Source organism: Sebastes fasciatus, chromosome 21 (assembly GCF_043250625.1).
Source record: "Sebastes fasciatus isolate fSebFas1 chromosome 21, fSebFas1.pri, whole genome shotgun sequence".
NCBI classification, from domain to species: Eukaryota; Metazoa; Chordata; class Actinopteri; order Perciformes; family Sebastidae; genus Sebastes; species Sebastes fasciatus.
This window is the reverse complement of record NC_133815.1, coordinates 3,125,436-3,153,351: the sequence shown is the minus strand read 5'-3', so window position 1 is coordinate 3,153,351 and position 27,916 is coordinate 3,125,436. Positions and strand designations below refer to the sequence as shown.

Sequence of the window (27,916 nt, the reverse complement as noted above, 5' to 3'; positions counted from 1 at the left end):
TGGCTGCAGTAAGTGGACTGAGGAACGCTAAACACTGTCTGGGGGGAAGGCTGCCGAACATGACAGCCAGTTAATAAGTGTATGGAAGACGAGCAAGTGCGTGAAGGGGTGGAGGGGGGCGACGTTGTCTGTCTGACTTTTGAGACTTTTGCGAAAAGCAAAGGGAAGAGGAGGGGAGGATTGGTTAGGAAAAAGGGGGGGGGTAATATTGACTGTCGGATGACGAGAGGGTAATAGAAGATCAGAGAGTCCAGCCACAGGACAAGGAGCATTAGCGCCTGACTGGACTACAATGAAGACAGTGAAGGGAAAGGAGGTCGGGTTGTGGATAAAAGAAGGGAGACTTTGAAAAGAGCGTTGTGCTTGTTCCAACTAGAGAGAAGGTATGGCGAGAGAAGGCGATAATGATGCTTACTTTACTCCTGCGAGGCAGCCGCAGTGAGAGCTGTCAGCTCCAGGCAACGCTGGCTGGTGGGATGCTGCTGGGATGCCACTTGGTATGTTAACCCCCCAGACGTCACTGACAGTATGTGATAGATTGCAGGTGTGTGTTTGTTTGCAAGTGTGAGAGAGACGGTGTGGCGTCTGGGCTGTTTGTGGGCCCTTGTGCGTGTGTGTGCATATTGAGGCGCGTCTTTGTGTGACTTTTAGCGTGTCAATTTTTCTTGGCAGCGGTGAAAGCAGAGTGATGTGATTTTCCCCTCTAACAGCCTCCAGGAGTAATGATCCAGGTTATTGCAGACGACGTGTAACACCTCAACCCAGCGGGCATTGGCGCTGCAAAAACCTGTCCTTATAGGTTGGGCTTCAGGGAGACTGTTGTCTTGGTGGCAGCGTCGTGCGCACAATTCCTCCGTCTCCCAAACCTGTCACCTTCACATGGGCCCCTCCTTCTGTGGATAATGGTCTCCTGTCTATGTTGTGAATGATATCTGGACTCCATTGTGTGCCCGTTTCTTCCGCTGCGCTATTGTCCTGCGGAGCGCCTTTGTGAGCGCGGAGGTACAATGTGCGAGCTGCATTCTAAGGTGCTGTAAATGAACAGGCAAACACATCAGCAAAGGTCCTATTTACTTTCAATCCCCAGAGTGAAAAAGAGAGGTTTCTGCCATTGTTCTGCTACTTCTCAAAACATTAGGATGGCTCATTGTGAGCGAGAGAAATAGAAACACCTTTCCCGCACAAACCACCTGCCGAATCAAAGCGTGCGTACCATTCTGGGGCCATCTATTCCTCAGGGAAGGACACAATGCGAGCGCTCTGCAGCAACATGGGGGACACAGTAATAACAGCGGCGTACTGTATCGGGCTGAATAATACCCAGGGCGTCTCTCAGACAGTAGGGGAAACCTGTCCCCTTTTGAGGAAAAGGTCACTCTTTGAGAACCCCCAACAGCTGAACACTGTGCTTTTGACATGAATAACTGACAAACGGATGTGTACGGGTCTCGCAGGCCTCCAATTACTGTATCCCGCCGCTGTCCATCAAAGACAAATGGGGCAGGACCTGCCAGAGGACCCTCAAGTTGCCGGAGCAGGCAGCCTCAGAACCAGAGGAGAGCTGCAAGCGCTCTGCAATAATTGAGTTTGATCTAATGAAGGTAATGCCAAACTTGGGTTATTGTTTGCCCGAGGACAATGCAAGAGGGCTGAATTCGTTGTTGGGAAAGATGCCGGGGGAATTTCTTTGAAATGGAAAAATTGCATTAAACATTCCATTTGTATTAATTATATTGTGCCTCTTATTAACATTGGCACGCTTAGCAGCAGCAGCAGCAGCAGCAGCAGCAGCAGCAGCAGCAGCAGCAGTGCTGCGGGTAGTATTGGGCTTAAAGCGGCACTCCAAGCAATAATATTAAAGGCAACCATCCATGCCTGAGGCACACTGAAACCGCCTGTGATGTCACTGAATAAATGACTATAGCTTTATTCTGAAGCATTGTGTCTAGACCTTTGGTCCTGCGAGACATCAGTCACTCAAGTTACTCACCACTAGATTCAATTAATCATAGCCTTAATTCAATCCGATGGTCGGGCCTCCCAGCTGTAAGCCTCTAAGTGGGTTTTAAGAGAGCCGGAGTTTGCTGGTGTACGGTCCTCCATGCAGGAGCTGGAAGGGCTGCCAGCCTGGCAGGGATTTAATGACACTCCAGAGGTTAAGGGTTAGACTCGCAGTGGTAGGTGGAGTGGTTACTTGGGTCTGGAGTGAATGTGCAAACACAAATACGTAAGCACACACTCGTGCATTTGAGCAATCGTGCAAAAAGAAGTGGGCCTGTACATTCTCGCTCATCAGCTTCCACCAAACAAACTCAAGGAAGCATCGGATGTGTGTATGTGTGTGTGTGCGCGTAGACACACACAGAATACAATGTCAGAACTCGACCTACAGTAGCAGGAGCAGACGCTTGTGAAATGCAGTGTGGATCCTCCTCAGTCTCATAAATAATGGACGTTGGTGAAGCATCTGTCAACTTTTCTGTCAACCCTGTTCCAGATGGGAGTCAGACAGGCCAGGCCGGAGCAGCGTGTTACATACACATAACAAACCTCCATCCGGTGTGTCTTATGCGCCCGCGCCCTGTTTACATCAGCACACTGACACCCGCACTCACCTACACGCCTCAGCCTATCTACTGATTTATTAGGTCCTGCACCGGGCTTCCTCCGCCGTTTTCTTCTTGGACCTGCTCGCCACACACGCACGCACAAATTTAATCATTGCAAGGGAAAAAGTGCAAGCGTGCTCTGAAGACCTCCCCTTGGTTCAATAAATGAAAGTTATCTCCATCTAAATAAAGCTCTTGGAGTAAACGCATCAGTAGCACCCCATCACATGGTGGTGGGGAGACAGTAAACACACACCTCCAGCGCCTCACATGTTTGTTGACTTAAATGTGGCACTGCTCACTTAGCAGTAAACACTCGCTGTGAGTTCCTTCCCCGACGTAGCCGCAGCCACTAAATCGTACTTCCTTGACATCTGGCTCTCGGAGAAATCTGGGTGTGTTGTCCACGGGCACGAGGCCAGGAAGAGGGACAGCGAGCGAGCAAACGAGCGAGCTCTGGGGTTCGTGCGCTGGAACAAGTTTTCGGGAGCGGCTCGGTCTCTGTCTTGCTTCCCTTCCCCTCTGGCAGCTGGGTGGTAGGATGAGTGGATCGGGCGCTGCCGGGTGGCGGTTACTGTACGGTTGCTTTATGGACTAAAGCACCGTCTTTCCGGCCTTGTCGTAATAGAGGATTCAGCTCATAAAGCAGCATCATGATTTGCAATAAGCAGAGTTAGGGGAGAGTAATGAAGGTGTAAATCAACTGAGCCATTCTTTTTTTCTTCTTCTTCTTCTTCTTCTTCTTTTAATCTGACATTGGCAGTCTCTCTCCCTCTCTCTCTCCTTTCTGTTCTGTCCGCTCCCTCCTCCTCCTCCTCTGCTCCTTTCTCTCTCCCTTTGCAGTAATGGAAAGCCTGGCACTCTGTAATAAAGCAGAGTGAGCAGCAGTATTAGTAAACAGTCTCCGCAATCATTCAGCCAAATCCAACTCCTTTATTTTGTGTGCGCGAGGTATTTTATACCCCCGTACGGTGTTAGGGCTGTGGGCGTGGGGGCTAATGAATGAGGGTGGAATGAGGAGTATTTAATTCCCGTCTGGGAGAGGGAGAGGCAGGGACTATTTGTTGGGCCTCCTCATAAGAACGTCTTTGTTTTCATTTTTTCACAGAGGCTTCTGAACAAAAAAAGCCTTCTTTTTGTCAATGGCAGCGTTGGGAATGTAGATGCAAATTTTCCCGCATACAAGCTTTACAAAGAGGAATAGGACCACACAGCCAACAGCAGGGCACCGGGAGCTTGCCTCTCTCGCTGCCCTTTCCTTAAATAAAGACGTCATCAGGATTTTGAAACGGAGTAGTAGGTTGGATTGGAAGCAGTCATCAAAAGAGAGGGTCCAATACTCCCGAGTTAAAATGCCTGGCTGGGAATCATGTTAAAATTTCCATTCCTCGCTCCAAATCGATCGTATGGGTCCCTGCTCTCCAATATCCATGGTCACCTTTGCTATAAAGTAGGGTATTACTTCTTTAATGCAGTGGGGTTTCATTCTGTGACCAGTGAGGAGAGGAAGGAAAAGAAATGTATGTGGTGACCTCAAACACAAAGAAATGATGGCTGAGGATAATGAAAGAAAGTGACCTGAATTTTCAATACATATATACGACGTCTGTTCATGAGCGAGATTAGTTCCTTGTAGTCCGCCCATGACATTGGGTTGAATTATGTTCCTCGTCTGCCTGTTTAACTCCAGGTAGCTCCGCGGACACGTTAATGCAGTATTGATTGTTTATCTGTAATAACACCATGCTGTTGCTGCTGCGCCGGTGACAACAGGGGAGGAAGGGGAGAGGTTTTAGGGGATAGAGGGGGAGGGTGCCGCGGGTGGTAAGGTGGTGATAGATAACGCACTATACCCTCTTTTGACTGGTGGCCGGCGATTTTGAATCTGGGGGTAAAACGAGGTGGCTGAACATATCCTATCTGGCAATAGTCCAAGTGTGAAATGGGAAATAGAAACTGGGGTGAAAACGTCAGTGCAATGTGGCCGCTGCTCGATAAGGCCGTCTCCTGTCTCCGAATAATTCAATCTCCTGCTCCGACCATTCTGGTAACTCGCCGGTGCCAACGCCGCCGTCCACCCACTCTCTGCCCCTGGGCCCGGAGCCCATATGGCCAGCTACAGTGTCTCTCCGTGACCTATGGCCGGGCCTGTTGTTCAGCCAACCCCCTCCCGAGGAGCTTGGTAATTACAAATAAGCTGGAAGTCACACCGGCCATGAGAAAAGGTGAGTGTGATTAAAGATGTGTGTACAGCAAAGTTCAAGGGGTGCTCCACCGGCATGCCAGCGTATTGAATCGTGTGTCTCGGCAGTGCTCGGGAATCAAATGCTAACTCGGATCAATCAGGCTCCTTTGTTCATTAGAGTTGTCCCAAGAGTGGCAATAAAAAAACAACCCATCACAGCGCTCATTTCAATGATGAGGCCGCTGTCCCTCAGGGATAACTAGCCGAGGTAAATAAACATGAGTCACAGTTAAGGTCAGAGGAGATCACGGCCGTCTGTTGTTCATCTCAGAGGACGCCTGAATCCCTTTTGACGTGATTGGATTGAGAACAGTGCTGAAAGACCCTTATTTTAGCATCCATTCAAAAATGTGCGGCGACAAATGAAAAGCCAGCAAATATCCACCCTTTCATCTCTTGAGGAGCATGGCTAACGAAATATGTATTCACACAAGGCATTTTAATTCAGATGCCATCACAAATTGTGTGCCTCACTCTTGAATGGTATTCATACAACTCATGATTTTCATTTGTTTTTTATCCCAAGGCTGCTCTGGCACGAGTCCTGCCTGTGACGAATGGCTTTCTTAACACTCCAATGCCTCAGTGGTTTTAGTTGGGTGCAGTTTGAGAGAGTTTTGTCCAATTTAAGAACAGTCAAAAGCTGTGGTATCAGAAGCTTTTGAGTGTGTGCGAAGCCTCCGGTATTAATAATGTAAAAACAGGTGCTCCTAACTGTCGCGGTGTTATTTTATGGTGGGCTTCTAGGAAAGGTCATTACTCTTAGTCGAAAGGGGAGACACGTTTGTGCAGCCTTTTTATTAGGGCCATATTTTAGGTGTGTGATGTCTTTGTTTTAGCTCCATGTATTATTTAGTGTTGTGTGACGATTGTGTTTGTGGCTGTCTCGCCGCTGACCCGCTGTTACAGTCGATATACGCCTGAATGGAAATGTGCTTCCACGTCGTTCCCTCTCATGTAATTGTCACAACGGGGAGGCCGAGACAAACGTGGGAACACAACTCCTTCGCTGATTTTCAATTCACTGCGCCAAGTTTGACCTTTGTGTAGTCCAATCAATGTATCCGCTTCCAGAGACGCACTATTCATTTAAAAACAACGGCTACGGTGTGATCTAATATCATGGTAGGGGCAATGTTATTAAGCGGTAAACAACGCTATTGATATGGAAGTAATAGCTTTTAATTACCAGATTTAATACGGATATTATTCCTACATTGATGCGGCTTTGGCCTTTTGATCCGGACTACGCGAAGCTAAATGTACAGATAAAACAGACTCTTATACTTGACTGCACATGGCACACACAAACACTTGGGAAGCAAACACAGATTTGCATAGAGACGGAGGCTCCCATAACCACCAGTGTGTCACCACAAAGGCCACAGTGGGGAAAAGCAGGAAGCCGCCAGACCCCTCCATTGAGCCTCCTCCATCCTCCCATCCCTCCCTCCCTCTGCCATTGTCAGCCTCTCAGAAGAGAGCTGTGTTAGACCACACGGCCGCTGGTGACAAAACATGTGCTCTGGTGAACACACAGGAAAGCAAACAACCGAGGATGTCTCATCTGCTAACGTGTCACCGGATGAATGCCATTAAGCTATTATTTCGTCGCTCTTTATGTGCGAGGACGTCTCGTGCCCATTTGTTCTGCCGACGAACAAGGAATGACCACATCTGTTTGCCACCAGGGTACTAGGCGTTATTAATCTTCGCGAGCGAAATCAAACCTCCATTTATTAGCCCCTAGCGCGGGATTGGAGAACTGGCGAGGGGAGATAATGACTTTAAGCTCCCATTTAGTCAATTAATTCTGAGAAGTGGAATCAGAAACTACACGCTGAAAAAAGTGAGTCTCTGTTGTTTATGATGACGCAGTTATTTCAGGGCTGAAAGTCATTATTTGGCAGTAGACTCTGAACAAAATGATGCTGCCCTAATATACTAAGAGAATCTGGAGCGACTTCAGAGGAGAGGGACCCTTTAAAATAATGTGCTGAGAGGGTCCTCTTCAGCTGCCGCATCGCTCGATGGTAAACACAGCCATAAACACTGGAGCAAGTTCATAGAATCCCATCTTTGTTTTTGTCAAAGTGACAACAGGGAGAAAGAAAAGGGAGTGAACTGAGAAACAGAGCACTGTGTGGAGAGCTGGCAACCCACAATTTAGTCCAGACTGTGGAGACATAAAATCAAGTGCACTAGAGGAAGGGTTACTTCAGGAGCCCTCGGTGGGTTCTAAACTGGGCCACTCAGACGACGGTTGTGAGAGCTTCGGACTGAGTGATGCAAGCTCTGCTGAATGATGGCACCGTGAAAAATAACTAGAAAACAGGGAAAATAGGGGTCTCTCATTGACTTGGCCCAGATCGTATGATTTATATGGGTTATTTGGTATGCATTTGGGCAGCGAGGCAAGGTAATGTGTTTGCAGTGAGCTCTGGAGCGATGCACTGGGATGAATGTTGTGGGCACACCCCTGCCTCTGACGGGGATAGTATGAGCTAATTTGTTTGGATTACTTTCATTCGGTCAAAGTCTCACATCCCTGTATGTCCTGTATGATCAGGAAATTGATTAAACACATAGTCCACAATTTGATGATTTCAACCTCCGTGTCTGAATACTGAAGCCAATGCGGAAGTGCCTTAAACTTGCATTCTCTCTAATGGCCAGCAGGGGACGACTCCTCTGGTTGTATAGAAGTCTATGAGAAAATTAGCTTACTTCTCACTTGATTTATTACCTCAATAAACATTGTAAACATGAGTTTATGGTCTCAATCGCTAGTTTCAAGTCTTCTCAATACAGCATGATGTTCATTTAGTAAATTATGGTCCCATTTAGAGTCAAATAGACCATAAAGCAGGGGATGCTTTAGCGCGTGGCTACCTTGTGATTGACAGGTCGCTACCACCGCATTGGGTTCTGTCTAGAAGGTAACCCGCAAGTTGCAAAAACGTGGAAAAACTCTTGCGAGACTTTCTGCCCGACGACCTATCCTAACCTTCAAAATTGAGGTCAATGCCTAACCCTAACCACCTCCCAAATTGTGGGTCACCTTCTAGACACGACCACGTTGTTGTCAGGTCTGGGTGTTGTCTGTGTTTTCATCTGACAACTCTAACCCTTTCGCATTGTGTTTTCAGTACATGAAAGTTAATTATAACCTATTTGGTTCTACTTCTAATATACAGTCTATGGTTTCATTCCAAAGCTTTTATCCTTTTTGTTTATTTCTCAATACTTCCTCAGATATGTTAGTAGTTTGCAGATAAACATCCGATAACAACCTTTATTGTTTGGAATAAGTTGAAATGTTGGCAACCCATGTTGGAGTGAAACTTAATGTGCTATTTAGAAGCAGAAAGGGGACTTAGAGAAGCGTTAACCAAATCTTGGTGCTGTTCCAGTGTTGTAGGTTGAATCCTAATTTCGACTAGAGGACTCTGGTGTTTTGCACTACAGTGCTGACATTCAGTCAGGAATTTCGGTTCAGCTTTGCATTCCAATTTGACTGGGGATTTTCAGCTGTTTATTCGCCGGCATTTTCATGATGATGATTTTGCCCTCCTCAATCCGTAGACAGTTTTTATTTTCCTTTGTGGTAATATCCCCCATCTGTCTGAAATCTCCTTTTAGTGATCAATTTCCTCGCCTTAATCTGTGAGGCGTGTGTTTCTGTACGTCAGATTGGAGTGGGGTGAAGTTATTTTCAAGACAATGCAGCGGTGTGTCTAGACGCTGTTTCTCAGCTAAACAAGATCAATATTTATTGACAGTGTTTTTTTTTCTTGTTTGGTCGCATCTGTATCCATTTTGCTGCAAGGACAAGAGACACACAGGGTTTGTTTTTACACATTTGGAGAGCAAAAGTTCATCCATCTAGCCACTTTTTTGATAATTTGCCATTGGGAACTGGGTTGTGAGCCACTAACCCACATGGGCAATAAGACAAATGGGGAGCCCTGGATTTGGGTCGAGCTTACGGTTTTCCCAAATCACACTTGGGATTTTAAATTTCTCAAGCGAGCAGCATAACATTGGTTGTGAATGACACCTAGTCCGAGTTGTCTGGGTCTTCTTAACAAACTGAGATGAGGCGAGGAGGAGGAGGAAGAGGAGAGGGAGAGGAGGCCAAAGAGAGCAGAGATGGTGGAACAACCTGCTGCTGACACCTCCACACATTAGCAGCCTTTAAGGGTCTCCTTTGTGGATTGTAACATGGCCACGTTACCTGTGGCACCAGTGCCCAACCCTCCTCCTTCCTCCCCTCCCTCCCCCCATCTCTTCTCCCTTGCTCGTCCCCCTGGCTGACATTCTCCTCTCTCACTTTTAATTGCACCCCCGGGGGCTCTTTCTGGGTTGCTGTGGAAGTCTTTGGCTCAACGGGCGCGATAGGGTGCTTTGGCGTGTCGCTCATATCCCTCGTTAGGGAAAAGAAAGAGAAAAACAGGAAGAGCAGGTGGGAGAGGTAGACAACGGAGAGACGAGGAGTAGGCCTACTCTAAGAGGTCACTCCTGAGTCTAGATTAGGCTAAAATGCCACACAGGCCCATTGTGTGGAACAGCACATGTGCACTGGAAAGGCCATTAGCTGGCCAGATCCAATATGTATTGACAAATGCATTTGTGTGCCTCTCTGTGTCCCTGTCTCTATCCTCGTGCTCCTGTGTTCGATAAAACCAATAGATACATTTAATAGCTAATTGTCCTGATTCAAAATGTTATCCCAAGCAATTCTTTGAGCGTGGAATCACGGGGCATTCGAAAATTGGCAGCAGACACATTAATCTTGCTTACCCAGCACCCAGCACAATGCACAAGTCTTATTGCTCTGTGGCGACTCCACACAATCTGTGACAGGCAATTTAAAGCAATTTACTTTTTTCATTTTTTCATCAAGCATTTTTTTTTTAATGCAATTAAATGGCACATGATATGAAGCGAAGACGGGGCAGGCGAGAGAGCGAGACAAAGAGAGAGCGAGTGCGCGCGTAAGGAGGGAGAAAATAAAGGCAGCCTTGTGCTTGTTGTAAACACTGCCTCTTAACTGGGAGAATATAATTATGGTGTCATGTTCTATTACACACCTTCATTATGACGATGGTGCTCCCTGAGAAAGCGAACAGGGAAAGACGAGACCTGTGGCTCCTTTTCTAAAAATCACCTCCAGCGACAGGCGTTCGAGGAAGATGGCTGTGAACAAGAGCACACTCACTCTTTCTATGTCATTGTCACACAGTCTCGCTCCTTTAAAGGTTTATTACAACTTGTCGTGTTTTTTTTTTTCATAGACTTTAGTAACATTGGACTCATCATGTTAATTGCTGAGATCTGGAAACACAGTGACATTACTATAATGAAGCAGAAGGTTTATTTGAAGGTAAAAACGAAAGTGAGCGAAGCCGAAATGACGATAACGATCAGTAATAAAACTGTGTGCTCTGCCCACAATAACGGAAAGTACGTTAGGTCAAAGTTGAACCAGGCCTTCAGTCTGTAAACTGAGATTGATGTTCACAACAGACTATTTTTCTTTTCTAATTTGGCGCGGCTAAACTGGGGATTAGTGCGGAACGTGTCTGATTGTCTCTGCTCGTGTTTCTTGACCTATCACACTTCCTCTTAGCAACGTTGCTAAGTCCTTATTGTCATTATTAATCTGCGTAATTAACTCGGTGCCAATAGAAGCCGAGGCCAGTGCCGCGAATAAGATCCAAGTCGTGAGAAATCTGCAATTCTCCTTAAGCCGTCTTTCTTTCAACTTCACTCTCATACAGTACAAATATAAAGAGGCAGGCATTTTGTCGTAGCCACTGGGCTACATGTGGCACCATGGCATTCTTAACCCGCTGTGACATTTCTTGACGTCGCAAAATAAAGCTTTAGCTGACTTACTCGTGGTCGTGGTCCCTTGTCAAGAGAATTATCAGGGCAGGGAGCTGTACAATGTGGCTTCCAGGGTATGACAAATGTGGTCGAGGGGCGAGCGCTCCTTAGGGACGGCGGAGCCCTCCATACAGTGAAAGCATTAGCTTTCCACAGTGACATTATGAAGAAATCTATTGTAAAGGCCGGCTTCCCAGTGCTGGGGGACTCGAGGTAGAAAGCTTCATGAGTCCACCCCAGAGACCGACTGGTATTTCCAACTACGCTGAAGCCTACAGCAAATCAATAGCTCAAAGTCCCACATGCTCCTCACCAGCGTCAATTAAGTAAATTCATAAAGTCGAGTGCGCTGGGAGTTGGAGGAGGAAAATAAAAAAGGGAAAATACTAGAGAGAGCAGGGGGAAAGCATCCAGTCATGTAGCAAATTTGGATAGGAAACAGAGCTTCTGCCATGAGAGTTGCGGCTTAGAGAAAGTAGAGAGTGGTGAGAGACTATTTCTCTACGGGCGTTATTAAGAAGCCTGACAGTCCATCTCACTTTCACCTGCCTCCATCAGCACACGCACTGTTGACCCGGGAGTCTTTTTTCCCCCCTCCTCCCCGTGCTGAGCCAGGCAGAGGACACATGCAAAGTGACTGGCTTTCAGCGAAAAGCCCAGCGATAATGCATATCAGCTCAGGCCTATGCAAGCAAAGTAGGCAGCGGCAGGGGGATGGGGATGTGGAGGCAGGAGGGGGGAGGGTGGGGGGTGCTCTATAAACGGCAACGCACAAGGGGAAAAAAGGAAGAAGGGACCTAACCCCCAGCTTCAACCGCTCGCAATTTGCCTCATAAGGGGAAAGCAGGGCATGCCTTGGCTGCCTCTGGAAGACAGGTAGCGTAATGGATGGGCCAGTCTCCCAGCCTGACTGCTGACGCTGCTCTGACAGGACGTTTCTACCTCTCCTTCACTCCCTCTCTCTCCCCCCGTTTGCCCCTTAGTGTTGTCACGGTAACTACATCTGATTTTCGAAAAACTTTTTTAAGCAAGTGTGTTGTGAACTACTGAAATTCCGCTCTTCCATCACATCTAGAGGGCGTAAACAAAACGCAGGGATTTGAATTTGTTTAAAGAATAGTTCATGGAGGCAGTTTGACGTCATCTGGTTTTGGCCCAGAATCTCCAAAGTCGTCCTATAAAAGCAGGAATGCAATCATCCATTCTCAATACAAACAACAATAGCAGCCGCTACGCTGACGTTCGGTGGCCGACAAGGTTACAACGGCCCAAAACATTTCCATTAAGAAAAAACGTCGTGCAGCTTCAGAAACCATGCCAATTAGAACAAATACAACAACGGAAATGTGCTGCAAACAGAAAAATGCTGCATATTCAATCAACACAACAGAAGTTCTCAAGGCCTCTAGGGTTTGTTGCTTTTTTAAACTATTGTAAAAGACTAAGGCCAAATGTGGAAATATGTGCATTTTTCTTGTTGCTTCTTTACTCCACTTTTCTCCTGTTTCTGAAGCCCAGCATGTTTCTCCTAGTGGAAATGTTTTTGGCTGTTGTAGCAAATTTGCCCTTGATGGCCACCGTACAAAAGCAACAGCTGTTCAAGGTGAAAGGTCAAGATTATTGGTACTCAACTCGGAACTTTTACACATAAATTATTCTGTCTTTAAAAAATGGCTCAAAAATGATGAACATTCTCTACATCCAGCTTCTCAAATGCAAGAATTTGCTGTTTTCCTCTGTCAAAAAAAGACAAAAAATCATTAGTTGTGGCCCTAAAATTAATGTACACAAAATACAAGAGAGCTAGAAAGTGACAACACACAACTGACTTGTTTTTTTTTTGTTCTGCAGCTCGCTGTGAGACTTTTCCTTTTCACCAGGTATGTGAGGACCTGTAAGCTGTGGCAAAGTGAGGTTGTTAATCAAAAAACGGTCCACAAGCACGTTTACATGATGTTTGACTCCGTGCCACCGCTGCACTTTGAGATGGGCTTGTAGGAGTGAAAGCAAACAAGATAGTGAAACCGTCTTTATGAACCCTGACAGAGACAAAAAAATATCAACTGTATCAAACTCTCCATTATGTTTTGAACTGAATCCTTCGTCGCCGCAAACAGCTTGACAGACTGGCTCAGGAGTGAAATATGCAGCTACTGTATTTTGTTTATCGAGCCAACAAAGACACCCAGCCGACATCAAAACCCCTGTACAGAAGCTGCTATAAAGCTTTCCCAGTCGATGTGGTGAGACATCTGTTTGTATAAAGCTCAGCGGTCGTTCTGTGACATTGCTTGATGGTTTGTCTTTATTTCCATGGTATCAGATTTTCAGATACTAAACTTAGCGCTAGTATCCGAGACAGAATTGTGGTATTGTGACAGGACGACTGCTTCCGCTCCCTTTTTGCCGGCACCTTTCCTCTCACTCCTCTTCTCTCGCTCCATTTCCCTCGCTCCCTTCAGTCTGTCTGACTCCCCCCTCTGCATGCAGGTCAGGGTACTTAATTCATGTCCAAAGACATCGTTTCCTCATTCCCCAACATACTGTGCGAGGACCAGACTAACCATACATTGAGGCTAGACTGCACCCCCCCCCCCCCCCCCCCCCACCCCCCACCTCCCCCACCCGCCTTCTGAGAACGTGCGATACGGAGGAGCGTTGCAGACGCTCCCCAGCGGACCCGCTGATAACCCTCCCACCAAACCCCAGCCGAGGAACACTGGCGGCCTGGATATCGCCCAGCCGGGGCGGAATAATGAGAACAAAAGCAGAATACATGGCCTTCTTTTTCATTCTTCCTACCCCTCCTTCTCCTCCACCTCCGTCCTGCTCTGTTCCTCTTGTTCCGTTTCCTTCCTTCACACATTTGCCAGCGCATTCTGCGTTGGCCTTCGGAGGGAGGCGGACACAGAGAGAAAAAAGGGAAGGAGATGGGTGGGAGAAATGATTGAGAGACGGAGAGCGGAGATATTCCGCTGCCCACATCAGGGCCCTTCTCTGTGGTTTGCAAACAGTCATTTTGTTCGGTATCTTTACACTGATCTTAAGGTAATAAACTGGGGTTGACATTGGACAGGGTCTCCATTGGCATTCTGCTGGGTCTGATAACAAAGTGTGCCGAGGCAGATTGTTTAAAAAGATAGACTTTGCCGCTCCACATTGAGCCTTGCACTCTATTAGATGTTGATTCAGGGGCTTAATGCAGATAAAGTAGCTCTACACATGCTGTACAACATGTAAGCCAATACATTGATGTGTAATATTTCTAATCTGATATTTATCAGGTTAGGCGGCACTCAGCCTGCCCATCAATCACATGACTGACAGTCGACATACAGTACGTGTGTGCACATGAATGTATATCGGGGCTTGTGTCGATGGGGATGTATGGATGTGTGTGTGCGGCAGCAGAACAGTCAACCACTGTGTTACTGATTATCTGCTCTCCAGCTCCTGCTTTTATCCGTCTTGCGCCTGTTTTTCACCTGGACCTGATTACTCAAAATCCTCTGCCTCAAGTGTGTAATCGCATCTTAATTTCATGTTTTTTTTTATCAAATCATTTTGTGTATTTCTTTTGGCAATAGTTTCCCTCGAGGCAGGCTTTATCAAGTGATTGCTATATGTCAGGGGTCACCTCAGATCTGCCATCTTTAGCTCGCTGCTGCGAACAATTGCAGTAAATGAGAGAGAAAATGTCTGACGATGGCACAGGAAAATAAAATGTAAAGAAAAGAGCAAAGAGAGTGAAATTAACTTTGTGTCATATAAAGTAGGTCAATTGATTTTTATTGGAACAGTCTCGCATTTCAGCGGTTTGTTGTTTATAATTTTCATTCCTTGTTTACACTGTTTGTTCGTGGTTTACTTATTTTAGATTTAATTTAATCTTTATGCTTTCACAGATCTTCTATTGGTATTTGTTAAGACACGAAGCACATATTTGTAGAGACATCTCCAGGAGTTCTTATCTTTTCACTCCCCATCTGCACTTGGTCTTGACTCAATTTTAAAAGTACTGCATCTTCAGAAAAGCCCGTTCCTCCACTGAATTGACTAAAGGTTAGGAAACAAAACGAGATCTTGTGCAGTAACAAATCGCTGCCTCCCCTCCCAGTATTGACTCACTGTTTTTCTCTGTAAATGTTTCAGGTGCTGTTCGCCGCCCCATGTGAGTCTGAGGAGCCTTTCCTGCTTCAGTAGATTACAGCATGTGGACTGATCCGATACTCTGACCAAAAACCAGCGGACACAGACCACTGAGGGGGGGAGACGACGGAAGGCTGTGGTGGTGTGGCCATGGATAGAAGGAAAGTCTGCGTATTGATGGTGCTGTGGGCTATGGCCCACCTCAGCACTCCGGGGTACGGGCTCAGGGCCCTGCGGAGGACTACAGGGGGGCGGAGGGGGTCCACGGGGCTGACGGGACAAGACGCCAACGGAGTGCCGCTCAGGCGATCCAAACGAGGTTGGATGTGGAACCAGTTCTTTTTGTTGGAGGAGTACACCGGGACAGACAATCAGTATGTCGGAAAGGTAGTTAAAGAGCCTGCTTTCTCTGTTTTTCCTTCATCAGACACACAACAGCTCATCTTGAAACCAAATTGACACACAATAATCAAACATATGATAACAATATGAAAACACCCCACAACAAAGACACTTAAAGGGGACATATCATGCTCATACTTGTATTTTGGGTTTCTACAAGAACACACTTTAATGTTCAAGAAACACACTGAATATACCCGTATTCTCCCTCTGTCTGAAATGCTCTGTGTTAGCGCCTGTCTCTCTAAGCCTCTCCCAAAATAGCCCAGTCTGCTCTGATTGGCTTGCGAGAAAAATATGGTGCACCTTTGCAAAGGTAGTTCTCAAGCTGTGGGTGGTATATTCTAATGAGCCTGCATGAGCTAAATCTGAACGACTTGATGAATCACATGTTTTCTGATCTATGCAGCCCACAAAAAAACTGACTGGGTTGTCTTATTTCACAGTTTGTGGGTTGGTAGGCACTCCAGATACCCAGTTGTATGAGCACAAGCACTGAAAAAGGGAGTTTTTTGTGATATGTCCCCTTTTAAAAACACATTAAATATGCCTGATCAGTTAGCCTTTTTCATAATGTGTTATTGTCCTCAAGTGACTGCAATATAGTCTTTTACTGTAACTAGGGCTGGGTATCAAAGTTCAAACAGAAACATTAGTACAGAAGAATTGGTCTGGTCAGATTCTTAATCTCGTTTATTTTATATTCTTTGATCAGATCGCATCCTGATTCAAATGTTATTTTATTTAGGCAAATTTATTGCAGAGCTGCTTTAGACAGCACTAAGAGAACTTTGGCTTCTTTTATTGATTAAAAAAAAACCTTATATTTCTCAAAGTACAGTACAGTATTGAGAAAGTTTGTTTCAGTATTGATACTAAAACTTGGGTATCAACATGAGACTATTAATAAAACATTTAATCATCGCAGATCCCATACAAACATGGACATATAAAGCAATATCTTCTTGCTTTTGCTCAGATAGATTAGTGGTCAGTTGCCCGTCAGGTTTATCAGATGCTGCACTGGGATCAGTTCTAGCTTTTTAAAAACTGTTGAGCAAGTTTATGACTACATCTGGAAACTGCCATAAAATCTGATGTAAATCATATCTAAGCTAAGCTGTTTAGAATAGTGACTCCTCTATTTTTAGCAGGAGTTCATTAGTATTTTAATTTGTATGTCCTTTAACGAACATTGCGTTAGTAGAATTGTTTCTATTTATATTTTCCGACCCATCCGAACTTGCTGTTTTCAGATGGGCTCAGCTCCCTCAGAATTTATACTCCTTTTCTTTTTCTGCAATATACATAGTGATATGAGAAAATACAGGAATATTCACCCTAAATGTTATACATTTTACAGTTAAATGCATCAATCTGGTGCACTTTGAGAGCAAAATTAAGAGGCTAAATAAACGATTTTGAGCTCTAGTAAACAATTTATTCATAACCACATTGGTTGTATTGAAATGAATGGTGATGACACGGCAAAAAAAGTCCCAGCTTGACATGTTTGAGTCCTGTGATGTGACTAATGTCAGTGCTGAAATGATATATTTTGCAGCCCTACCACCCACCGCAGTTGAAAAGAAAGAAAGGAGTAGCACATACAGAAACTCAGACTTCATCATTAGAAACCATGGATACTTGCGATGCTGTTAAGTTGATCTCTAAGATGTGAAGACACCTCAGCAGTGAACACTTAAGTGACAAAAACAACAAAATCAAATCCACAGCGTCCATCTCACAAATTGTAACTTTGAACTCGGAGCATCAAATCTTCAGCTTTCAGCCTGCTGGGGTCTCTCTCCCTCTTTCTGTGTCTTTTCCTCAATGTCTATTGTTTGTTTATTCTTCTGGGATTTGTTTCCATGAAGCCAATGTTTACACAACACATCTTGAACTTTTCACATGCCGACATTTGAAAAGTTGCTATTTTTGTTTCATTTAAAAAAAAAAAGAAAAAAAAAAGTCTCATTATGTACTGTCTTGTCAATACATATTTATGAAGACAGAGTTCTGCTATTTGTTTTTTTTAAATCCTGCCCTTCCACCAATCCAAATGAATGCAAATTTCACCAGATATTGCTTTATTTGCATTTTACAGTCACACAAAAAAATTCTGAATTTCTTATACAACAATTTTGAAACGTTTCTATAATAGCCCTATGGGGGGGGGCAGGGGGGGGGGGGGAAGCCAACTACCGGCGATGCCTTTTCTTAGCAGCATAATGGATTTCTAAATAACGTAATCATCCAACGAAAAGATCTGCTCTTAATGAGATGCTTCAAAATAATAAATACCATCCCGCATATGAGTGTATCGTTCTGTCTCCGAGAATACGAGGATCATCCCGTCATCGGAGAGTAGACATGACATGATGCCCCGATCGGCTAATGCTCATATATCGGACTTCCGTCCGTCCATCCTCGGGCTTTGTTTCCTGTTGGCTGTCCAATATATTTTGTGCTTACTGTCAGCTCTGTGGCTGCTTGCACGACGTCCATTCCACTCACATCAAGCCGTCCTAAAGCGGCTGTCTCGCCCTGCAGTCAAATACGACTTCCTCCGAAGGTATTATTTGTTCAACAAAATGAAAACACGGTGTCGACCCAGATAACATTGGGGGATGTACAAGAAGACGGGCCAAATAATGCTTGCTTTACATGCGGCGGAGCGGAAGTCAAGATATCAGTCTCCTCTCCCAACCTACTGTAATTGAGGAGATTGTGGAGCATCGTGGCAAGGTCAGGACGACTGAGGGGGAAGAAAGGCTGTTTTGTGCGGGGAGTTGAATGGGGCTAGTGCTTTGCATTCCTATCGTGTGTCCGCGGAGGATAGAGTCATCCAACCAAATGAGATTCTGCAACATACGTCCTCCCGGAGTGAGGGTTGACTTTCAGCCCCGGTCTAACAGGATTACAACGCTCAGTATGGCACGGGGCGAGCAAATACGAGAAAGAACAGAAAAAAGTTGAAAAGAACAAAAAAAAAAAGAAGACACACAGAGTGAATGAAGATCAGAAGTAAGTACTGAGCATGATCAAACCACTTTGGCTTCAGAGAGTGGTGATTGATGTGCCACTCGTCCTTTTAGCTTGTAAAATGACTAATAGCGAAAGAAGAATGGATTATCTGAGTGTGGTACACTTAGAGAGCCAGAGGCTGCGGCCTAAGAGCCCGTCTCCTGAAGATGCCATTAAGGCATCAACCTTCGAGCGCCACACTTAATCACGACTCTGAGCGCTTGTTGTCCCCCCCCCCCCCAAGTACATGCAGCTGGGAGCTTCTCCTCATTGTCAGCTCACTAGCCAGTTGTCACATAGGATTGCAGTGCGTAGATCTTATCTGATTGCAATTACTGTTTGTTAATTGCTTGATAAAGTACAAGTGATGAATGAGGCCCTAAACGGAATGAATGGCTTTTGAGTCGAACACGTGGCTCAAACATGGAGAACAACCATCTGCATCTGTGTATCCTCAGGTGGAGGCCATATATCTCACAATGTAGTGGGTCTGAAGAAGGAAAAAAAAACACTAGCAGAAACACAAAAGGGAGGGCTTTTGTCATTGCAAGTGACATCATGGCAACCAGAGAACACGGCATGGAACAAAACCACTTTTGTTAGCGGTGAAAAAAATGAATTGGAAATAACACAATGGCAGGTTATTATAAACAAGGGAGCAGCTCTTGACACACAGTAAAAGATAGAATGATGAAACTATACTTGAATTACAACATCCCGTCTCCAGTTATTTGGTAAACTCAATCTCCCCCGGTTGCTTTTTTTTTTCTCATTCTTTTTTTTTTTTTTTTTTACGACGGCTTTATCGAGTTGTGAAGTGCTAACAAATGAAAGTTTAATCTTTCCCGAACAAGCGGAACAAAAGCAGTTGGAACAGGAAGGAATTAAGGGAGGAGATCGAGATGAAGGGGGGAACAGGAGACTCTGGCGGTGTCTTGTTGTGGAGCTGGTTGGCTGCTAATCTTGCTAATCTTGCTGTATTGGCCAATGATTTTTCCTTTTCCTGCAGGAGGGGAATCGCACACTGCCTCTCATTAGCAGGCGAGCTGCATACAGGCCTCCGAGGGCCCGGGCTGTCACTGGGGGAAGAGAATGTTTGTTTATTTCATTATTTCTTACTTTACCAAAGGGCACATATCCACTGAAAATGGTTAATGGCCTGTGGTTTAGGAGTGTTTGTGCTGTACTATCATATCTCATAAAGTATTTACAGCCCCTGATAGGCCCCAGTGGTTCTGGGTCTGCTGGGTAGACTCCTCAACACAGTCCCTAGCAAGTGAGCAATGTTCTCTGTATGTGAACAAACACGCCAGCGTGCGCGCAAACACACTCGCCTGCAACACATAGCCTCCAGTAATGGGCTGGAAATCAGAGGAAAGAAAAAAAAAAGGCAGATGAACACAGACATAATATTCTTTCCCGTCCTGTATGACTCAGCGGTTGAGGCGACCTGGGGGAAGGACTCGAGCATCTTATGGCAGTGGAGTGGAAAGGTGCAGGGATTTTGGGGGGGGGGGTTATGGTGATTTTTGGTCCCTGTTCATGCTCCCCCCCATTACCAGCTGCTCACCTTGGCAAAGAGGCAAGGAGTTTGCAATATGGCACAGGCCTGGCTGTACCCGCGCCATGGCAACCCCTGCGGTCTCCAGCGGCGACCTGGAGCACACATTGGCAGTGTTTGTTGATTAGGCGATAAGTTCCCGCTAGCGCTCTGGGAGGGGGCAACTTCAATTGTGCTCTTCTTCTTCGCCGTGTGAGCGGCGAAGGAAAGGGTGTGATGAGGTCATGCGGCGACGAGGTATCGGCGAACATCTGTCTGACAACGTCGCAGGGTGCGAAAGCAATGTCTGAGCGTGATACGGCAGTATTACCACAGCACCTTGCAATGTTTCCATGCTATCACCTTCCTACTTCTGTTTCAAACACCCATTGGTTTTGTCAGTTTGAAATTAATTGATTTTCCATCACCAAACATTCAGGGTTCATCTCTTTAGTTAGTTAGCCAAATAGATATGGCAGCAAAGCACGTCCGTAGCCAGGATTTTAGATAAGGGCTGTCAAAGTTAATACGATAATAATGTGTTAACGAAAATTTGATTTAACAACACTAATTTATTTAACGCAAATTACGATTTTTAAATTGTAGCGGGCTCAGTTTTAAAGCTAGAGTGAAGATACTGGCATCATGAAACTAGAAAAACCTAAGGAATCCATTGGTAGCAACCATGTCATACTAGCTTGTCGCAAAGGAGGGTAAATAACACTCCAAACTTAGACTAAATTTTGGCGAGGAAAAACTGGCATAGTTATTTTCAAAGGGGTCCCTTGACCCCGGACCTCAAGATATGTGAATGAAAATGGGTTCTATGGGTACCCACGAGTCTCCCCTTTACAGACATGCCCACTTTATGATAATCACACGCAGTTTTGGGGCAAGTCATAGTCAAGTCAGCACACTGACACACTGACAGCTGTTGTTGCCTGTTGGACTGTAGTTTGCCATGTTATGATTGATGATGATGTTATGACCTGTGAGGGTTTCTGGACAATATTGTCATTGCATACATTACACATTTGCATACATTTGCATAACGCAATCATATTTGCCCACTCCAATGTTAATAAGAGTATTAAATACTATATTGAATATTTTTTTAGCAGTGTAAGAATGTCAAATTTAAAGGTACAGTGTCTAAAATACATACCAGAACCAGCCTTAAAATTACACCATGTATAGTTTGTGTGTCATTGTAGACTGTAAACAACTCCTCAGGTTGTTAAAATCACCCAAATTCCCGGAAACAACACTGAGGACGTGACCTCGGCTACGACCCTGCAGCTAAATGAATACAGACTGTTGAGAAATGGCTGTAATTAAAAGATAACATGCTGGAAATTACGCATGGAACACGAAACAAAAGATGTCAGATGTCCACGAGAGAGAAATATATGTTAACTGACATTTTCACCTTTAAGTCTCTGCAGCTCTGACCACATATCTCAAGTTTACACATCAACAGACATTTGATAGGCTATTTTTGTGCACAGTCTGAGGCTACCATCTGGCTACAGAGAAGGCAGCCAGTTCTCAACAGGCCAGGACACAAGGCCTTAAAGGCTAACTGGCTAATTGCCCTAAGCAGCCCATTTCCAGTGCCATCTTTTTGGCCTAACTCAAGTGAAGCACAAATGGCGACCAGATCGAGTCTGCACTAACATTTGCTGCACTTGAAGCTGATTAATTTCACAAACAAAGACTGGCTTCTAAGTTCTCACGCACAGATGTCTGATGAGTACCACTTCACTTCTCAGCCCACTTCAAACTGGAAGATAAAGCACGTAGGAATAGAAATAAATATCTTCCACTGTGAAAAAATGCCAACCATTAGAAATATTTTGGTATCACTGCAGAAAAGGCTAATTGAGTGAAAGGTTTTGACACGTATAGAATGCCACTGATGATATAATGGTTTAAGTACATGCTCAGTAGTTTGCTTCACAGCTGATTCGCTGCAAAGAAATCTTATCTAGTCATTTCATTCTTAAAAACGTGAGAATATTTCAACGTTTATGATGCAAATCTGAATATGAGCGCAGCAACATTCCTTGATCTGTTACACTCAAGATGTTTGACCGCACTGAAAATGTTGGTTTTGAAAGGCTGAATGCCAGAATATTTAATTAAATAATAACATGCTGTGAATTATATTTCCATAACTGCCGATCTGAGCTGATAAATACCTACTACTACTGACTACTGCAGAGTCATTTGGGTATGGGAATGAATGCAGATTGTAACCTTTCCCACTGAAGACAAAAGCCAGATGTAAGTGGGTGTGAGTGGGTTTTTTGTCAAGTGAGAAAAGGGGCTTTAGATGAAATGATTGATACCGCTCTCATGTCGGTACGGTAAATATGAAGCTACCACACATTACCTGTCACGCCAAATTCACACCAGAACAGCGGCAAAGTGCGGCTTGTGGCGAACTGCCATGCAATGACTATGAAAAGCTAAAAGCTGTGACTCCTGTAACCTGTTAACATATGTTACAAACAATGTCTTCCCACCTGAAACACATGAACACGCCTCGCGACCGCAGAAAAATGCAATTATTGCGGCGAGCCGCACTTCGCCGCTGCCTGGTGTGAATTCAGCTTTAGCCTAGGTTAGCGAAAAGAGTGGAAACAGCTAGCTTAGCCCTCTCAAAAGGTCACAAAATCCGACCACCAGCCCCTCGAACGCTCACTAATTAACACATTGTATGTTTGTTTTATCCGTATGAAAACTGCAGTGTAAAAACAACAACTTTGTGCTAACCTAAGCTAACCAACGGCTGCTGGCTGCAGCTTTATATTCGCTGGACAGACATGAGAGTAGTGTTGATTTTCTCATTTAACTCTCGGCAATAAAAAGTTATCAGCATATTTCCCAAAATGTCAAACTATTTCTTTAAGAACAGACAGAATGACTTGGTCAGATGGAGATTTTTTTGCAGTGTCCTCTTCCTTTCCAAAGACCCCAGAAGTCCCAGTGTTAATAGATATAGCGTCATGCTCTCTGCCTTCTTTACGATTTGGTACCATAGGAGGGCAAAGGAGAAAAGGCTAGCTATTGATGTGCCAGAGCTTCTTGGTGACCGTACTGAATGCACATGTGGCTTTCTTTTCTCCCCCCTGTGACAGTTTAATTGTATTTTCGATATAAATTGATCAAAAGGCCATTGTGAATGCACGTTGGGTTGCCACATTGATTTCCGGGAGAGTTTTTTTTCCCCCCTCTTAATTTGAGTAGAAGGGCTGCAGTAAATTCTCCTCGCCAGCAAGGTGGGCAACTGGGAGGGACGGGGTCACTGCAGCAGGCGCTGGAGTTCGATACTCTGAACTGCCTTGTAATATCCTTCAGGGGGGCGAGGAGGAACTCTTCAGAACCACAAGATCTCTCTGTTTCCATAGAAATGACAGTCGACACAGCATATGTCACACTGTCTATCTCACATCTCAGCCGAAAGGAGAGGACTCAACGGTTATTAACTGAATTGTCGTGCCGGCAGAGATAGGCAGCTTGATAGACAATCATAGAAAAGGACATTGCAGCTATAACAGCGGGAGAAAGATAATAATGTTGAAGTGGATTGTTTTCAGCCAACTGAGTCTCTGTTGGAAGCACGTACTGTAAAGCAGAATAGAAAACAAATAATATTCTCCTGGCTTGGTTAGACAGAGAAGAATAAGAAAAAAACAAAAAAAACAGGAGTTGTTTTGACCAGAATTCAAGTGGGTTAATGAAACAGTGCTCCATTCTAGATCGTAATCCGAAGATGCCAAATTTCTGCAACACACTCGACTGGCTTCGGTTAGACAGACAGAGAAAGGAATGAAAACTGTCATTTTTACCAGCATTCAAGCAGGCGAACAAAATAGTGTTAAAGATGCTAATCCACAAAGCTGTTCGTCTCGCATGTGCCAGCTTTGCCCTGATATAACAGCATGAATTAGTAAAGCTTCCGAGCACCTGGGATGAAAAGCTTTTTAATATATGATGAGAAGGGAGACTTTGCAATGTGCTCCCACGTGACCCAGCTGCAACGCACAATATCCCCCCTCAGTCTGTCCACCGGCAGAGCCAAGAACGCTTGTAGACACAACAACAACTCGGCGCTCAAAGGGAAAATATGCATTCAAACTGTCAAAATCAAACGTGCCGGCTCACTCGAGTTAACGACGTGTCAACCACAGACCTCGGAATCACGTAACAGTGCTCACTTGTCGGGGTAAACATTCAGATGGCGTTTGCCTCGGTTTGTACTTTGCAAACATGCGCCCTCTTTTTGCCCTTTACCTCCCCCTGCAATTATTACCATGTCCTTGGTTATTAAAGAGGGGAACGGGAAGTAGGCAGGGAAGCAGTGGGAGGGGAAACGACTGGACAAGCTTTTGATGAGTTCTCAGAGATAAATATGTTGGGGGGATTTGGTGGTGGAATTAAAATGTCAGCGCATGCTAAGCTGCTGTTCATGCAAAAAAATAAAAAATTAAACAGGAGATAGAGAGGGAGAGAGCAAATAATAATGAGAAGCTCCACAGACAAGTGGACTCTGGTGGTCCTCTGGCATGTTGGTCATGTTGCGGATCCATCAGGGATTGGCAGGCGGCGGACGTGCACGCACTCATGCTGGTACTTCACAGACTTCGACCCAGTGGCATTCTGTTTTACAGCACTGTGAAAATGCCACCATGGCCCTGCGGTAAAAAGCATGATGACAACCTGCATGTAACAATACCAGTAAATGCAGCGTCTTTAACGGCTCCGGCTCTGTGTTTTCTTCCTGGCATGATGTGAATTTCACAGCAGATGAGGTGAAGCCACGGATGTGTGTATCGCGATGACGCGTTGACAGTTTACTAAAGATGATATGAATCTGTTAAATAACACCAAACGCACTTATCAAAGCTGTCAGTGTTTCTTTGCCAAGGCCCAGATTGGTCAGATCACTGAGATGTGCACAGTGTATCAGAAATACTTAAGTGGAAAACTGTGATTCTTCTTTGAAATTTGATTTTGTTGACATCCTTGGTACAAAGTGCTTATTGCTGGGATGTTTCTTTTTGCTCTGCACTTCTCAGAGATCACCTGTCAATCAAAGAGTGCAGCCAGCGCTCTGATGTTTTCTCTTTTTTTCTTGGACTTTATGTAGATGAAGTTTCTGTTCACTCTGGCTATTTCTGCTCATGCCAACTGGGAGATATTTCCCTGGAAAGAGCAGGCTGACACTTGGCGTTCATAAGAGCACATTAAGCAAATGTGAAAGCTTCCATAAACCGAAGTTTGAATCACTGTTGTGCTATAACAATTAGCAATAGAGAGCTGCAAAGTGGAAATTTATTAAAATGAACACGCCACAAATGCTCAAAATTGTTGTTTTGGTACTGCAGGGATCCACATTATCATATTTTTTTTTTATTTTATCCCCAGCTTCACTCGGATTCAGACCGAGGAGATGGAAGCGTGAAGTACGTGCTCACAGGTGAGGGAGCGGGGTCCCTCTTCAAGATAGACGAGAAGTCGGGGGACATCCACGCCACCAAGAGGCTGGACCGGGAGGAGAAGGCTTACTACATCCTCCACGCCAAAGCCGTCAACCGCTTCACCAACGAGGCGCTGGAGGGGCAGTCCGAGTTCATCATCAAGATCCACGACATCAACGACAACGAGCCGCGCTTCACCAAGGACCCGTACATGGCCACGGTCCCTGAGATGTCTGACATCGGTGAGTTCCTGCCGTAAATATTCCTCACATGTCCGTGATTCAAGTTGTATCTGTTAACCTACACTAAAGACCAGTCTTGTATTAGTGGTGTGTTGTCTTATGTTTTTCTGAATATGTACAGTCACTCACTCTCGGGGACCTCATTAGCGTTAAGACGGACTTATCAAAAAGACAGTCTTACAATATCGGGGAAGCGTCTCAGATATGGAGAGAAAATGTTGCCAATAGTTTAGCTTCTGGTAACAGCTGCGGCTATGGTTAGCAGAAGGCTAAACTATTAGCAACATTTATCTCCATCTCTGAAACGCTTCGCTGATACTACAGCCCGTCAGAGCCTTGAATCACAGTTTATCATCTCAGATGTATGCAATATTAATCTGGCACCCAACAACACAGGAAGATGACATTTTTCGAAGTGTAACTTAAAGCCTACTACTCTGAGGTGATTCATGTTTGCCTCCAGTCTTTCCTTCGTTTTGCCTCCAGCTAACACCGTGACATAATCATGACATCGGCTGTAAAAGGGTCTATAGGGCTGTGAGATAATTCACTATCATCTTTCATTGACTGGTACTGTAATGACGTGTTTATTAGGGGGTTATGTTTGATGTAATACTTAATAACAATGGTTTATTGCATCGAGCATCATTTAGATTGAGTGTGAAGATTCATCTTTGACCTTGGAGATAGTTTGACACAATAATCCCAACTCAAGGTCCACTTACTGTTAAATGACATCCATCTCCGTCAGCAGAAACCTCATCCTCATCCATATGATTTTACATACATTTTCCAAATATAGAAACATTATTAATAATGTGGATCTGTTTTGGACCATATCGCACAGCCTTAAGGGCTAAGTGCTGCCATTACCTTTAATGTCAACGTTTAATACAGTATAACAGATGCGTGCACTAATGTGTTTATCTAAGCGATGATGTCCCTATTAAATAATTTAACTGAATAAATAATTGAATATTATATAAGATTCTCCAGGCTCCTGTAACCACACAGCCCTCCCCCCACCCCTGAGATATTTCCGCCATGTAGGGAAATTAATGTTAATAGATAAAAGACAGATCAGTAAATAAATAATAACAATAATAACTGAAAGAATAAATGTAATAAAAAAATAAAAAAAAAAAAAAAAAGTAATACCAGGTTTTTGTGTGTATAGCAGGCAAAGAGAGTTGCATTTAGCGTGTAAAACCATATTTTATTGATCATAAAACACACAATAATTAAGTGTTTACACAATTGAACGTGTTTGTGTGAGGAGCTGGATTAAAAGGCTTATGATTCAAATAGGATAGAGACGTTATAAAATGCCAGTCTTACTGGATCAATGGGACTTTATCAATCATAATAATGATGCAGACTCAACAAAGAGGGCCCGACTAATTAAACGAGACTAGGAGCTGTTTTATGACCGGAGAATAAACAAGGTAAAGCGTCTCTGTGACGGCTACAGCACTGGTGCAGATAATCTTTTAAATACAGTATTGTATCTTATTAAAACAGTATTTAATTTAATTACCGGCATTGTCAGCCGTGAATAATTCCACTTCTGCAGAGCTAGTTTCTCAGACGGCACCATTTGCTGTTTTCGTATTATCATTCGGCACCAAATGAAACTTTAATTCACCGTGCACTTTGGCTCCGGCTCTTAGTCTAAAAGTACATAGTGGCCTCATGAATATAGATAAACAATATAAAAAGGCTCCTAATCAATACTTGCATGAAAACATGGTTTGAACTCTCTGTTCTGTTCCGCCGCTGCTGCGGAGCTTCGGGGACTGAGGGACATCGGTCTTGCAGCCCAGACATGTGACAGAGTTGTCACTTGGTTCAGCAACCCCAAGAGAGAGGCCAGCACTTATCTAAGGGCAGCACGGGTGCCCATGGCAACAACCGAGGTGTGATGTCACCGCTTGGCAGAGCATGTGTTCACGAGTGACTGCGTCGAGACACTGCCCCTTTAAATGTGACATACACTTTGAGTTTTATTATAGTCTCACGGCTCTGACATTCTTCTCTCGGACTCTCGGGCTGCGACGACTTTGACGCGCGCCTCCTTTGACAACTGAACGATTACAGTCGAGGTAATTTAGTCCCCCCCTGCACAAAAACTGCGATTATTCCTGACTTGTTTTGTCAGAAAATTCTTTTCTCAACAGCTTAAAGTCGACGATGAGATGGCTGATGTGGATCAGTGATATTTTCTAAAAGCCGCCATGTCAGAAAAGCCTCTTTGAGTTTAATTCCCTAGTTAAAGGTATTAGTGATCAAGGTTCGGTGAACTTGCTCAGGAATCCTTCCGAACT

General features: G+C 44.6%; 1 protein-coding gene across 4 annotated transcripts in view; it reads left to right on the top strand.

Moving 5' to 3' along the window:
• The window catches only part of LOC141759807 (cadherin-6-like), a 209,364-nt gene that overhangs the window by 153,434 nt on the left and 28,014 nt on the right, over positions 1-27,916 (top strand). For 3 of the 4 annotated variants that reach the window (XM_074622205.1, XM_074622204.1, XM_074622203.1), the window contains 2 exons: positions 14,899-15,282; positions 25,298-25,592. In XM_074622205.1, the coding sequence (XP_074478306.1) occupies positions 15,046-15,282; positions 25,298-25,592 (532 nt within the window). In that variant the 5' untranslated portion in view covers positions 14,899-15,045. Of the gene's footprint in view, positions 1-14,785; positions 14,809-14,898; positions 15,283-25,297; positions 25,593-27,916 lie in introns of those variants that run through there. The other variant, XM_074622206.1, reaches the window with a different exon arrangement.